Raw genomic sequence first — 14427 nt, forward strand, 5'->3', positions numbered from 1 at the left:
AGCACAGCCCATCCCAGCAGTGGTTTGCATCCTGCACCATCCCGGGGGTTAAACAAGACAACATTTAAGAGAAAAAGACCACTCCTGGCCAGGAGATGGCTCAAGGGGCTGGAGTGCCTGGGGATCGAGGTTTGATCCTCAGAACCCTGGACCTGAGCACTGAGAGCCAGCTCGGTTGACTGAGTATCAGTGGGAGTAGCCCCCAGACCCCCGGAGTGCTGCTTGGAAGGCCTCCTCAAAAAAGAAAAAGGGAAAGGAAGAAAGTAGAAGGGAAGGGAGAGAGGGTGGAGGGAGGAGGAGGGAGAGAGGGATGGAGGAGAAATAAGGGGGGAGGGAGGGGAGAGGGAGGGAGGAGAAAGGAAGGAAAGGAGGGGGGAGGGAGGAGAAATAAAGGAAATGGATATTAGAGTAGAAATATTTTTTTTGCTTTTTGGGTCCCACCTGGCGTTGCACAGGGGTTACTTCTGGCTCTGCACTCAGGAATTACTCCTGGCAGTACTCGGGGGACCATATGGGATGCTGGGAATTGAACCCAGGTTGGCCACGTGCAAGGCAAATGCCCTACTCGTTATATTATTGCTCCAGCCCCTAGTGTAAAAACATTTTATACTTCATTTCTATCCTCTTCTCTCTGCTTGTAGATAACTTTATTAGCAGAAAGAAAAAAAAAACACTACAAGTAAAATGGGCATTTTCAGTGCCTGTGGTGAGGATCTTGTAATCACTTGGGGGCAGAGAGCACAGGGGTTAGGTGCTTGCCTTGCTTGTAGCTGATCCCAGTTCAGTCACCCCCAACACCAGGAGTGATCCCTGAGTGCAGAGACAGGAGGAAGCCCTGAGCACAGTCAGGTGTGGCCCGAAAAGACAAAACAAACAAAACTCATTTGTAATAGGTGGTGCCTGGCTCGCAGACCCAGTTCCCCCCCTCTGCTAGGCAAAAGCCTCAATGGCCTGCCCAGGTTCTGCGGCCTCGTGAGGGTTCCCGTGTGCAGGGGAAGCTCCTGGAACGCCTCCCCAGGTCTCACATCCTTCGGGCCCAGTGCTCTTCCACCTGGCTGCTCGGCCCTGGCTTGTTTGGGGGAGGTTTTGAGGATCAACAACACTGCCCCTCTATGTGAGGAAGTTACAAGCAAATGGCTCATGACCTAAAGGGTTTAAGGATGACCCAACGATGACGTTTAACCCAAGAACATGATGTGCCCTTGGAAATCACATTAGGCCCCTTTCAACCGAGCAGCACTGCTGGGCGTCTTTTTCTAAAAGACCCGGGTCAACTGCTGCTCCCACTCCGTGATCTCATCAGGCTGTGAAGTGTCATCACTCGGCTCTGTGCGTGGCTTTGCGGCCTCCAAAGACAGCACCCCGCTCTCAGTCACCCTGTAAGGTCACTCCAAAGTGTGACTTGTCACACCACCCTGGGCTTCTTTCCCCACCCCCCCACCCCCAATCCCAGGGCAGCGCTGCCTGATGCACGGCAGTTTCGTGCTCATGGATAATCCAGAGCATGTTCTGGAAAGTATCTCTGCTTCCAGCCAAGTCATGGTCCCTGCAGGGTCTGCCAGAGCCCAGTCTCGCCTGCCCCGGGCCTGGCAGGGATAGAGCTGAGGATGGGGGTGGGGTAATGTCCAGTGTGTGGGAGGGGGAGAGGCCACCGTGTCCCTGGAATGAGTCTCCATGATTCTGCTATTAACTTGATGCCTGTAACCTTGAAAGGCCTTTCTGCAGCTCCTCCACCTTGCATATAAAGGGTGGCGATCCAGAGGTGATCCCGAGGTGCCGGGACCCAGCACTGGCTCCGCACGTCCCAGACCTGCAATTCTCCCACCCGTCTTCACGCATTAAGACAGCGGCCGCAGATTTACTTCCAAGGTAAAGGTTATTGAGTTGAGTATGTGCCTGCCGTGGCAGTTTAGCTCCCACCCCCTTGGGAGGGAGAGCAGACACAGACCTCATCAGCCTGTCTTTTTCGGCTCCTGGGATTCATCTTCTCCTCTGAACCTGGCCTCTGTTTGGGGCTGATGTCAAAATCCAAATGGGGCTTCCCCCTAGCTAATGAATTTATTTGCATGATGCCTTCAAAAGGCGTAAATTCAGGGAGAAAGTTAGAACTCAGTGTTCGTGCTCAGGGAATAAGGCACTTGAAAATGTTAGTCTGAAGGAAAGTGGTTGGGGGTGAGGGAGAGAGGGGGAAGTCTCTGAGAAGCCCTGAAGGAATTTTCAGATATGGGGGGCGCTTCTCAGATACCCAGGGCTGAACCAATTTGAGGTGCTAGGTTCACGTCTCTAGTTAGGTCTGTAATTCCCAGTAGAATCCCTTCCTCTTCTCTATGTACATGGAGGAAAAGTGCAGAATTTGCACCTCAGGGAGAGGGAGTGGCCCAGGCTGCACCCCACAGTGCGGCCCCATAAAACATGATAATTCATGTTTTTGGTCTTGATCATTCAGATATTGGTCTTGATAAGTCTTGCATTTGTTAACACCTCCACTGGGCTGGGATAGAGGTACCCTGTTGCTGTTGGGACAGTGGTAATAGGGCTCAGTGGCGTTTCCATGACAATAACTAATCATGAGACTTGTCAATGGCTGAATCTTATCCATTCAGCAAAAGTCAAAATGCATCTTACTCAAACAAGTCCCACACTGTTTTCTTTTCTTTTTTTGGATTTGGAAATACACTCAATAGTACTCAACTGCTACTTATCAGCTCACTGTGTGTCTGTGTGTGTGTGTGTGTGTGTGTGGGTGGGTGTGTGTAGTGGGGGAGTGGTGCTGGGGATTCATTCTCCTCTATTCTCAGACAAACATGTGGCACCAGAATTGAACCCAGAACTCCTTCAGGGCAAAGCATCTATTCCAGCCCTTTCGAGTCATCCCTGCACCCTCCTGCTCTGTGCTAAGTGCTTTGTTTTTATTTTAACACAGAGTAAAGTGCGATTCTCCAGTGTGCTCTGTTCTATCCATGAACACACATGTATAGCTCCATGTAACCACCACAACACGCAGGGTACAGAACAACATCAGCACCTCCAAAATTCTCCCAAGTACGCCTTTGTAGTATGATAGCAGAATCCACTCTCCCCTGCCTCTAGCCCCAGCGATCTCTGTAGTTCTGACTGTCCACAAATGTCCTGTAAATGAAAATACAGAGAATATAAAGTCTTTAAAAAGTGGCTTCTTACACCGTCTTGTGGTCTTTGAGATTCATCATCCATCCTTCACTCCTTTCTCTTGCGGGACAGAAAGGAGGCACAGCTCCCACTGTATAGATGGACCACAGCAGTGTTTGTCTTTCTTTCCTTCTTTCTTTCTTTCTTTCTTTCTTTCTTTCTTTCTTTCTTTCTTTCTTTCTTTCTTTCTTTCTTTCTTTCTTTCTTTCTTTCTTTCTTCTAATCCATTTACTCATTGAGAAAACTGTGAGGCTGCTTCCACATTTTTGCAGTTGTGAATAGAAATGTGTCCAGTTTTTCTTAGAACGAAAGTGCATTTTTTTTAATCATCTGACTCCTGATTCTCCATTTTTCTGTTTTTCTTTTTTTATTATTTTATTTTATTTTATTTTATTGCTTTTTGGGTCACACCAGGCAATGCACAGTGGTTACTCCTAGCTCTGCACTCAGGAATTACTCCTGGCAGTGCTCAGGGGACCATATGGGATGCTGGGAATAGAACCCGGGTCAGCCGCATGCAAGGCAAACACCCTACCTGCTGTGCTATTGCTCCAGCCCCAAGTATGCATTTCTTTATGCTGGAGTGTGATTGCTCCATCTGGTGTCTCTATTCTTAACTTTTTTTTTTTTTTTTGCTTTTTGGGTCACGCCTGGCGATGCACAGGGGTTACTCCTGGCTCTGCACTCAGGAATTACCCCTGGCCGTGCTCAGGGGACCATATGGGATGCTGGGATTTGAACCCGGGTCGGCCGCATGCAAGGCAAACGCCCTACCCGCTGTGCTATCTCTCCAGCCCCTATTCTTAACTTTTTTGTTGTTGTTGCTGTTTTGCTTTGCTTTGTCATATCCAGTGGTTCTCAAGGCTTACTCCCAGATCTGCTCTCAGGGATCACTCCTGGTGGTACTCGGCTGATCGTATGTAGTGCAGGGATCGAAGCCAGGTCAGCTACATGCAAGGCAAGCACCCTACCTGCTGTACAATCATTCCAGCCTCTAGTATTAACTTTTTAAGAAATGGCCACATTTTTCTGGAATAACAGCAGCACCTATAGCAATGTATGAGAGTTCCAATTTTGCCACAACATCCTCTCTTGCACTTGATACAATCAATGCTTCAATTTGACCATGTTATGTTAATTTTTATGTTGTGTTGTGGTGTATTATGGTATATTATATTATTATGCTATGCTGTCACACCCAGTGGTGCTCAGGGTTCATCCTATCTCTGATTCCCTATCTGGCTGCTCTTACAGAGGTACAGGAACCTCTATCTCAACATAGGGTTTTTTTTTTTTTTTGCTTTTTGGGTCACACCCAAACACACGGTGATACATAAGGGTCACTCCTGGCTCTGCACTCAGGAATTACCCCTGGTGGTGCTCAGGGGACCATATGGGATGCTGGGAATAGAACCTGGGTCGGCCTTGTGCAAGGCAAACACCCTACCCACTGTGCTATTGCTCCAGCCCCCATAGTTGGTTTTTTCTTTTATATTGGTTTTAGTTTGGGGGCCACCCATAACAGTGCCCAGGGCTTACTCCTGGCTCTGTGCTCAGGGATCACTCCTGGTTGTGCTTGGGTGACTACATTCTGTGCCAGGGATTTGACCTGGGACAGTTGCAAGTAAGACTAGCACCTTACCTGCTTCACTATCTCCCCTGCCCTCTACATGGTGTAAATTTGTATTTCCCAAAAACTAACGTTGTTCAGTATCTTTTTAGTGTGCTTATTTTAAATCTGTGTATCTTCTTTGTCGCAGTATTTTTAAAGAACTTTGCCCATCTGTCAATTGAGCTATTTGCTTTCAGATTGTTGTCATATATGTAATTTGCAAATATTTATTTGTAAGTTATTGATTTATTGAGGTAGAAGTAGCTTATAGGATGTAAAATGTTTATTATTTTAGGGGTACAATGTTACTATACTATTGTCTTTGGCCAGGAGGCACAGTTCACAGAATTATGAGTAGAAGCTAAAATCATTCCTCTCGTCCCACAGTTTGGGTTTATGATGTTGAGGAACCTGAAATTTGGGGGAATGAAAGGCGGGCACAGCAAATTGGCTTTTGAGTCACAAATACGCCTTCTCCCTACAAATACACCTTCACTCTCAGATCCTGCCTTCACATGTGAAACCTTCAACATGGCTTGTTTGACGGGAAGTGAGAAGGAGATATCGAATGCTGTGGTCCTCAATAAGCTTTAACTGGTTTGTCTGACTTCTTGTTCCTTTGGGAAAGTCTCTCCCAAGAAGTGTTCAAGGCCCAGTAGTATTGTATTGGGACCATGGGTGCTGGATATGGAACCCAAGTCTCCCTCCTGTATGCATTCCTGCCCTGTGTGCTACGCCACTTGCAAACATAAACCAGTTTTGTGAAATGCTTCAGTGCATTATGGTCACTGAAGTTAAGGCTTTTCAGAGTCTGATGATGAGCTGGGAAAAGCAGGACTAACTTTCTCCTCAGCCTGCATCTGGGGTGCGACACTCCTGGCTGAGGGGGCACAGATGCAGAGACTCTTATTAACTGAGGACACAGCCCTGTGTCTCCAACTTTGCTGCTCTCCATAAGCCTCTCCTTACGTTTCTGCAACAGAGCTGTGGTTTTCGTGCTAGAGCTGGGAAACACAAACACAGGTGCTCCCAGAAACCAGCGTCACCAGGGAAGCAGAGGCTAAACTCCAACAAGAGATGCTGACACGAAACTGGAGCGATAGTACAGCGGGTAGGGCATTTGCTTTGCATGCGACCGACCCGGGTTCAAGTCCCAGCATCCCATATGGTCCCCTGAGCACCGCCAGGATTGATTCCTGAGTGCAGAGCCAGGAGTCAGCCCTGAGCATCGCTGCGACCCAAAAGCCAAAAAAAAAAAAAAGAGAGAGATACTGACAGGGGCTCCCCATTGGGTGAGAGGCTTGAGCTGAGCTGAATCTTTATTCCAGACGATAGTTTTTCCCACCTATAGTGAGGCAGTCATGAACTTTTCCTGGGTTCAGTTTGATAGTCTGGCAGTTGCATGCAGCTGTGTAACTAGTACTGGAAATAAGTTCTAGAACAGTCCATAACCCTTGAATCCCCTTTGCAGTCAGTTCCTGCCCCATCCCACCCCCACGTGCTTCTGGGACACTGGTCTCCAGGAGTCTCCCCACAGACCTCTACACATCCTGCAAGTTTGGGGGCTCTCCTTGTGCCCCCAGTCCAGCTCGTCATGGGAAGTGCTGAGTATGTAATCACCGTGGTCCCTGTAACAATGGAAAACACCTGAGGGGAATCAGTCCTGGCATCAGTCCTCAGAGGTGGTTCAAGTATCACTTTGTTAATCTATCATTTTTATTGCCTTGTTGTTTGTTTCTAGAAGTATCTCCAAAATTGTTCTTGATGCTGTTTCCTTGTGGCCAATACACAGGCAATGGCAGTTCTGCATTAGGCAACAACAAGGGCCATCGGAGTCCAGGGTATTTATCTACACGCAAAGATTATTTTCTTCTTAGACATGTTCTTGCTTGTTTTCATGGCGTGTCACCAGCATTCTCCAGAAGAACTGCTGGTTAGCTATTCAGTTCACCTGGTAGAGATATTCACCTCAAGCTGTGAGGAAAGACGAAATTTTGAAATTTGCTGCAACATGGGTAGAATTGGAGGGTGTCATGCTAAGTGAAGTGGGTCAGAAAATAAAAGATAAATACGGGATGATCTTGCTCAAATGTGAAGTATGAAGAAACAAGAAAGCAATTAGACAGTCCCTAATGGAAACGAACCTTGAAACATGCCAATAGAATTGGGAACTGAAGAGACAGGGACAGGAAGGGAAGGGTTGGGGCAGGACCCATAGTTTAGTGGTAGGGCACTTGCCTTGCATACAGCCAATCGGAGTTTGATCCCCAGCACCCCAGATGATCCCCTGAGCCTCACCAGGTAGCAGTGAGCCCTGAGCACAGAGTCAGGAGCAAGCCCTGAGCACAGCCAGCTGTGGCGTTCAAACAAACAAAAATCCCTCCACCATTTTCCCACAATCCCATTGGGTCTGAGTAAGCACTTGGTCTCACACCCCTGTCCTTTCTCTCTGCCACTGCCACTCAGTCTGGGAAGAACTAAGCTGCAGCCTTTGTGTTGAGTCCCAGGTCCTAGGGTCCACAGGGCCCTTCTGAGCTCACCTGTGATGACATTGTTCAGCAGCTCGACCTCAGGTCCTGTGTTTTCCATCTCTGCACCGGCAGGGATGGGGGAGACTCCAAGGATGCCACACTGTGGTCTCCATGGGGAGCTAATCCCTCCAGCATGGCCTGGAGTCCTCCCAGCTCCATTTATTTTTTTATTTTATTTTATTTTATTATTATTTTTTTTTTGCTTTTTGGGTCACACCCAGCGATGCTCAGGGGTTACTCCTGGCTTTGCACTCAGGAATTACTCCTGGCAGTGCTTGGGGGGCCATATGGGATGCCGGGGATCGAACCCGGGTCGGCCGCATGCAAGGCAAACGCCCTACCCGCTGTGCTATTGCTCCGGCCCCTCCATTTTTTTTTTTATTAGTGAATCACCGTGAGGTACAGTTACAAACTTACGAACTTTCATGTTTGCATTTCAGTCATACAATGATCGTTTACCCATCCCTCCACCAGTGCCCATTCTCCTCCACCAATGTTCCCAATATCCCTCCCACCACCCCCACCCCACCCCTTACCTCCTCACCCCGCTTCTGCGACAGGGCATTCCCTTTTGTTCTCTCTCCTTTGGGGTGTTATAATTTGTAATAGAGGAATTGAAGAATCTTCGCATCCGTGTTCATCAGGGATATCAACCTATAGTATTCTTTTTGTGTGTGTGTGTGGTGTCTTTGCTTGCTTTTGGTATTAGGAAGATATGAGCCTCATAGAAACTGTTGGCGAGAATTTCTGTTTCTTCAATTTCCTGGAAAAGCTTGAGAAGACCTGTCAATAGGTCCTCTTTAAATGTTTGGAAAAATTTGCTAGTGAATCCATCTGGACCTGGGCTTTTGTTTTGGGGAAGACTTTTGAATACAGTTTCAATTTCCTTGATATTAATAGGACTATTTAGGCATTCCAGATCTTCTTGATTCAGCCTTGGGCCATCTCCATTGTTCCTGCCCGCCACTCCAGGCACACCTCTCCCTGGTGACAGTGAGCTCCCTTCCCTGCCCTACTCTTGTCTTCCACTCAGAACCTCTTATACAAGGCCGGTCCAGCCCTTCTTCTTTTTTTTAATTTTTTTGGCTTTTTGGGTCACACCCGGCGATGCACAGGGGTTACTCCTGGCTCTGCACTCAGGAATTACCCCTGGCGGTGCTCAGGGGACATATGGGATGCTGGGAATCGAACCCGGGTTGGCCACGTGCAAGGCAAAAGCCCTACCCGCTGTGCTATCACTCCAGCCCCAGGTCCAGCCCTTCTTCTCTCACCCACAGCCCACTCCTGGTTGCCCTGAGCACAGTGGGCTCCAGGAGGGAAGCTACAGCAGCTCCTGCCGCTCGCACCTGGCTCGGGGTGGGGTGCCCAGCGGCACGCAGAGCATCTAGTGAGGCCTGGAGTCGGGCACTATCTTCGTGAAACCAAGCGCAGTGGAGAGTCTGCAATGCACATTCCATGCACAAGCATGTACACACACATGCACACATCTCAGAGCTGCCTGCTCTGCAGGGACATCAAGAGGGTTTTCTGTGACAGCCCCTCAGCCCCTCTCGCAAACTGTTTGAGAATAGCCAGAAGTATGTGGTCTGCTGCCAGATAGAGATATGGGGCCACAGGCAGATTCTGGAGCCCCTCAAACATCTTCCCTCTGAAGTGGGAAGGAAAGTGATGCTCATCTTGTAAGGAAGCTGGAATAACTAAGTGGAGTGGACAGAAAATGCCCAGCACACTAATTGCAAGTCTGTGGGGAAGGGCCAGGGAGATGGCTCAAGCGCTAGAGCACATGCTTTCATGCAGGAGCCCGGGATCAATCCCCAGCACGGCATGGTCCCTGCGCACTACGGGGACCCCCTCGTGGGGAGTAGCCCTCAGCACCAACAGCTTCTCCCTCAGGTAGTGAACAGGTGTGGATTCCAACAACCTGTCTCCCCCAGAGCCCAAGAGAGTGTGTCCTATGGGGGTTCAGGTGATGCTTTCTTCTTCAGGGGATGAACAATCAGTACGTCCGCCGGGAGATCTTCTGCCGGAACACCTGTCACGAGCTCAAGCGCTTCTGGGAAAGAGAAATCGGCAAACAGACCTACTACCGGGAGTCAGAGGAATACCGTCTGGGAAGAAGCGCACTGAGAAGGTGTGCAGCTTGGCTGCCTGTTTCTTTATTATTTTTTTTTTTTTGCTTTTGGGTCACACCTGGCGATGCACAGGGGTTACTCCTGGCTCTGCACTCAGGAATTACCCCTGGCCGTGCTCAGGGGACCATATGGGACGCTGGGATTTGAACCCGGGTCGGCCGCGTGCAAGGCAAACACCCTACCCGCTGTGCTATCTCTCCAGCCCTGTTTCTTTATTATTATTTTTTAACTTTATTGAATCCCAGTGATATATAGTTACAAAGTTGTTCATGATTGAGTTTCAGTCATACTATGTTCCGATGTCCATCCTTTTACCAGTGTACATTTCCCACCACCAATAGTCCCTGTTTCCCTGTCCCCAGCCCCACCTGAAACAATGGCAGTCACCCCCCCCTCTCTCTCTCTCTCCCCCCCTCTCCCTCTCCTTCCTTCCCCCCTCCTCTCTTACTTTCCTTTTGCACCTTATGTTTGCAATATAGATAATGACGAGTTTTCACGTATATCCCTTTACCTACTTTTGACACTCAGTTCCTGTCCAAAATTATCGTTTCCAAATATTATTGTCATGTTGTTCCCTTTTCTACCCTAACTATCCTTTGCTCCACACACACTCTTGAGGCAAGATTCCATCTGTTGACCAGTCCTCTTGGCCCCTATTTACCCTGACCTTGGATATTAGTCTCATAATATATATGTATATATATATATATACACACACACACACACATATTATATAATATCACACATATGAGTGCAGTCATTCTATATCTGTTCTTCTGACTCATTTCACTCAGCATGATGCTCTCCATGCCCATTTATTTATAAGCAAATTTTATAACTTTATTCTTCTTAATAGCTGATATAATATTTCGTTGTATAGATGTGCCATAGTTTCTTTAACCAGTGATTTGTTATCTGGCACTCAGGTTGTTTCCAGATTCTGGCTATTGTGAATAGTCCTGCAATGAACATAGAAGTGGAGATAGCATTTCTGTTGTATTTCTTTATTAATGAATTATTTCAAATAAAGTTAATCTGGGGCAGGGGGTACACTTGGTGGTGCTGGGAGAAGGGCATGTGGTACCCAGATTGAAATCAGAGCCTCAGATGTTCAAGGTAAGTCTCTCACATTCAAACCACACCCAAGCCCTGCTCACTATTCCCTCTCTGTTTTTGCTTTTTTGGGGATTAAATATTTTTATCACTCCATTTTGTTTGCTGCATTAGCATTATTTTCTCTTTCATGTGATTGAGTGGTTGCTCTAATATTTCTATTTTTTTTTCCTTTTTTGGGTTTTTGGACCACATCCAACAGTACTCAGGTTTTACTACTGACTCTGCACTCAGGGATCACTCTTGGTGAGCTCAGGGTACCATATGGGTGCTGGGATCAAACCCGGGTCTCCCACATGCAAGGCAAGTGCTCAGCCTGCTGTACTATCATCACTCTGGCCCTGCTCTAAGATTTTTATCACCCTGACCTTACCACAAGCAAGGCCAGAAACTCCCAAGGGTATATACTTATGGCCTTCCCTGCCGGCCTGGTGATGGACACAAATTACAGTATGACTTTTGCTTATGTCATAAATGCCACATTGAGAAAAGATAACCAGTTTTGTTTTCAACTGTTGATTATCTTGTTTCTATTCTGGTTTGGGGGCCACATCTGGCTGTGGTCAGGTCTTACTCCTGGCTCTGTGCTCAGGGATCACTCCTAGTGGAGCCCAGCAGACAATATGTGGTGCCAGGGGTGAGCCTGGGTTGGTAATGTGCAGAGACGGTCCCTTACTCACTGTAATCTCTCTTTGGCCCCTCTTTTAAGAGAGATTTAAATAACAGTAATAGCCTGTTCACTTGTAGCCACACCACAACTTTTTCTGGGACTCTGATCTCCATTATGTAGCTTTCTGTCTGGGATCAGAATTCCTCAGTTGAGAATAGTCCTCGAAGCTGTCTGGTAGTGATAGTTGGCTGTGATGGATTCCTTCAGCTCTTGCAGCTCTCAAAACATCGTTACCTGGGGGTGGGGCGTGGTGGAGGGGGGACTAGAATTCAGTGGATAGGGTGCTTGCCTTACAGGTTCAATCTCCAGCACTCCATATGGTGCCCCAAACCCCTCCAGGATGACCCTTGAGTTCAGAGCCAGGAATAAGCCCTGAGCACTGCCCAGTGTGGCCCTACCTCCCACCCCCACCCTCACCCTCTGGTCCCAAATCTCTAATTTTGAAACATGACCTTGACAGATAACTTTGCTGAGTAGGTAAATAGACTGACCAGTTCACAGTTCACACACACATTTGCTCACCTACACACACACACACACACACACACACACACACACACACACACACACACACACACATCCTTTCTTTGGATATCTGTAAATTCAAAGAAAATATTAAGAAACATTAAGAGGGGCTGGAGCAATAGTACAGTAGGAAAGACATTTGCCTTGCATTGATCAACCTGGGTTTGATTCCCAGCATCCCACATGTTCCCCCTAGCAATGCCAGGAGTGATTACCAAGCACAGAGTCAGGAGTAACCCCTGAGCATCGCCAAGTGTGACCCAAAAAGCCAAACTAACTAAATAAATAAATAATTTAAAAAAATTTTTAAGTAGGGGCCAGAGGGATAGTACAGCTGGTAGGGCATTTGTCTTGCATGTGGCCAACCCGGGTTCAATTCCCCGGCATCCCATATGGTCTACCGAGCACTGCCAGGAGTAATTCCTGAGTGCAGAGCCAGGAGTAACTCCTGAGCATTGCTGGGTGTGACCCAAAAAGCTGAGGGGAAAAAAAAAGTAAAGGATTAAGATTAGAATACTGTGAGCAGACGTGAGAGTTACAAGATGAATCTATTTACTCTGGAAGCACGTGCGCGCACACACATACACATGCACGCATGTGCATGCGCCTTTAGGGAAAATAAGAAAGGAAGCTTCCTGACCCAGCAGCCATGGGAAGACAGGCTCTGTTGTGCATGTTCTGTTTTTCTTTTCAGGCTCAGAGAAGAATGGAAGCAGAGACTGGAAACAAAGCTGAGGCTGAGGAACAACTCAGATGAGACTGAAAAGCGGGCCAGTGTCGGCCGGGAGCTTCTTGCTGCACTGACACAGGAGGATTCAGAGCGCTGAGGGCACTCTGCTAGAAGCTCCTGCTACTGCCCACCTGCGCCACTCCCTTTACAGTAACTGACGCTTGCTCTGTCTGCCCTCCCATCCCACCTGACAGGGGCCCCCTGTCAGTCCCTTCTCAGTGCTAAGTGGGATGAGGAGCCAAGTCAGTCCTCTCTGCACAAAGACCAGGATATTATCCCCCAGCGTCCCTAAAATGAGATTATTTAATGTCTAAATTCCATGCAGCATACTGTAGTTATATATAATTCTATTTTGAACTCCAAATATTTTAAATTCCAAGCAGATGAAGAAAGAGGATCTTTATGGTCATATTTTAACTCGTCACGGTCGTTCCACTCCTCAGATACAATTTCATGGAATCCTTTCTCGTCTTCTTTTTGGCTGGGGGAGTGGAGGAAGAGAGGGCCTCCGCATACAATCCTGGGGATGAAACCTGGTGTTCCATGCAAGCTAGGCATGTGCTCCATCCCTTTGGGCTAGCTTCCCATCTTGTTTTATTTTTATGAGAAGGAAAATGCAACTATCTACAAACATTAGCACTGTAGCACTGTCGTCCCGTTGTTCATCGATTTGCAAGCAGGCACCAGTAACATCTCCATTGTGAGACTTGTTACTACAAACATTAATATAGTGTAAATAGTCTTTAAAATAAGGATTGAGAAGAAATTGATCTCATGGCATTTTTTTCTTGCATGGATCAAAATCAGCTAAGTAAAAATATATACTAATCTTAAACCATTAGAGAATAATAAAGTACTTTTAGTAAAACTCATTTGTCTTACCTTCCCTGTTGTGTGTGTTCATTGTGTCTTTGCTTCCTGTCAATCACTACTTGCCTGCACTGGTAACTTACTGTCCATCAACTCAGTCAAAATATAGCCTGGCCACCCTAGTAAAATGCTCACCACACAGATTCTGATCCTTAAAATGTCATTGTCACTACCCAGCCACTTCTCAGGTTCAAAAGAACAGTCAGTGTAGGGTAGCTGCTTCCAAAAGAGCAAACAGAACTAGATCTTGGGAACAGAGGTGCAGCGTGTAAAAGCCTGAGAAGGTGCTGGCGGTAGATGGGGAGCAGCTGCAAGGCACCATGTGCACAGGGGCCATGATCCTGGGGACACAGAGCAGGGCAGGAGCCTTCTGGGTATCGGGAAGAGTGAGGCTCCCGTCCATCCACCTCCTTGCTATGGCATAAAGTGCTATTGGTTCTGAAGTCACAAAGAACCTCCTGTACCTATCATGCTGGATAAGAACTGAGTGTTGAAAGTAGGTAAAGGGATATACATGATAACCTTTCAGGATCTGGATTGCAAGCCACAATGCCCAAAAGGAGAGAGACAGAGACAGAGAGAAAGAGAGAGAGAGAGAGAGAGAGAGAGAGAGAGAGAGAGGAGAGAGAGAGAGAAGTAGTGCCTGCCATAGAGGGAGCTGGGGGTGGGTGGGGTTGGGGCGTAGCTGGAGCCATTGGTCCTGGGAAGTGTACACTGGTGGAGAATGGGTTTTGGAACACTGTATGACTGAAACCCAATCATTAACAGAGCTGTAATGGGTTATCCCATGGTGATTCAATTAAAAAAATATATTTTAAAAGAATCTCCTAATCCTAGTGCGAGAGGCCCATGAGAAGGTCATCCAGTGAAAGAAAGGACTGTGGGTCCCTCAAAGAGGCAGAAAATGGCCCAGGCCAACCATCAGCAAGAGAAAGCAGACTCAGTCCCCGCCTACTGCAAGGACCTGAGTTCAACCAGCATCCATGGGATAGAGGAGAAAGAGGACTCGGCAGACACATGAGTGCAGTCGGGGAACCCCCGCAGAGGGGCGGGCTGAGCGGTGCCTGCACTGCCCT

General features: G+C 47.6%; 1 protein-coding gene across 1 annotated transcript in view; it reads left to right on the plus strand.

Annotated features, from left to right (window-relative positions):
* TDGF1 (teratocarcinoma-derived growth factor 1) overlaps positions 1-12578 on the plus strand; it is a 29951-nt gene extending 17373 nt beyond the window's left edge. Inside the window, exons 9-10 of the mRNA XM_055135158.1 lie at positions 9297-9381; positions 12446-12578. Coding sequence (XP_054991133.1) covers positions 9297-9381; positions 12446-12578 — 218 coding nt within the window. The remainder of the gene's footprint in view (positions 1-9296; positions 9382-12445) is intronic.
* Positions 12579-14427: the final 1849 nt, after the last annotated feature.

The sequence above is a fragment of the Sorex araneus genome, chromosome 4 (genome assembly GCF_027595985.1).
Source record: "Sorex araneus isolate mSorAra2 chromosome 4, mSorAra2.pri, whole genome shotgun sequence".
NCBI classification, from domain to species: Eukaryota; Metazoa; Chordata; class Mammalia; order Eulipotyphla; family Soricidae; genus Sorex; species Sorex araneus.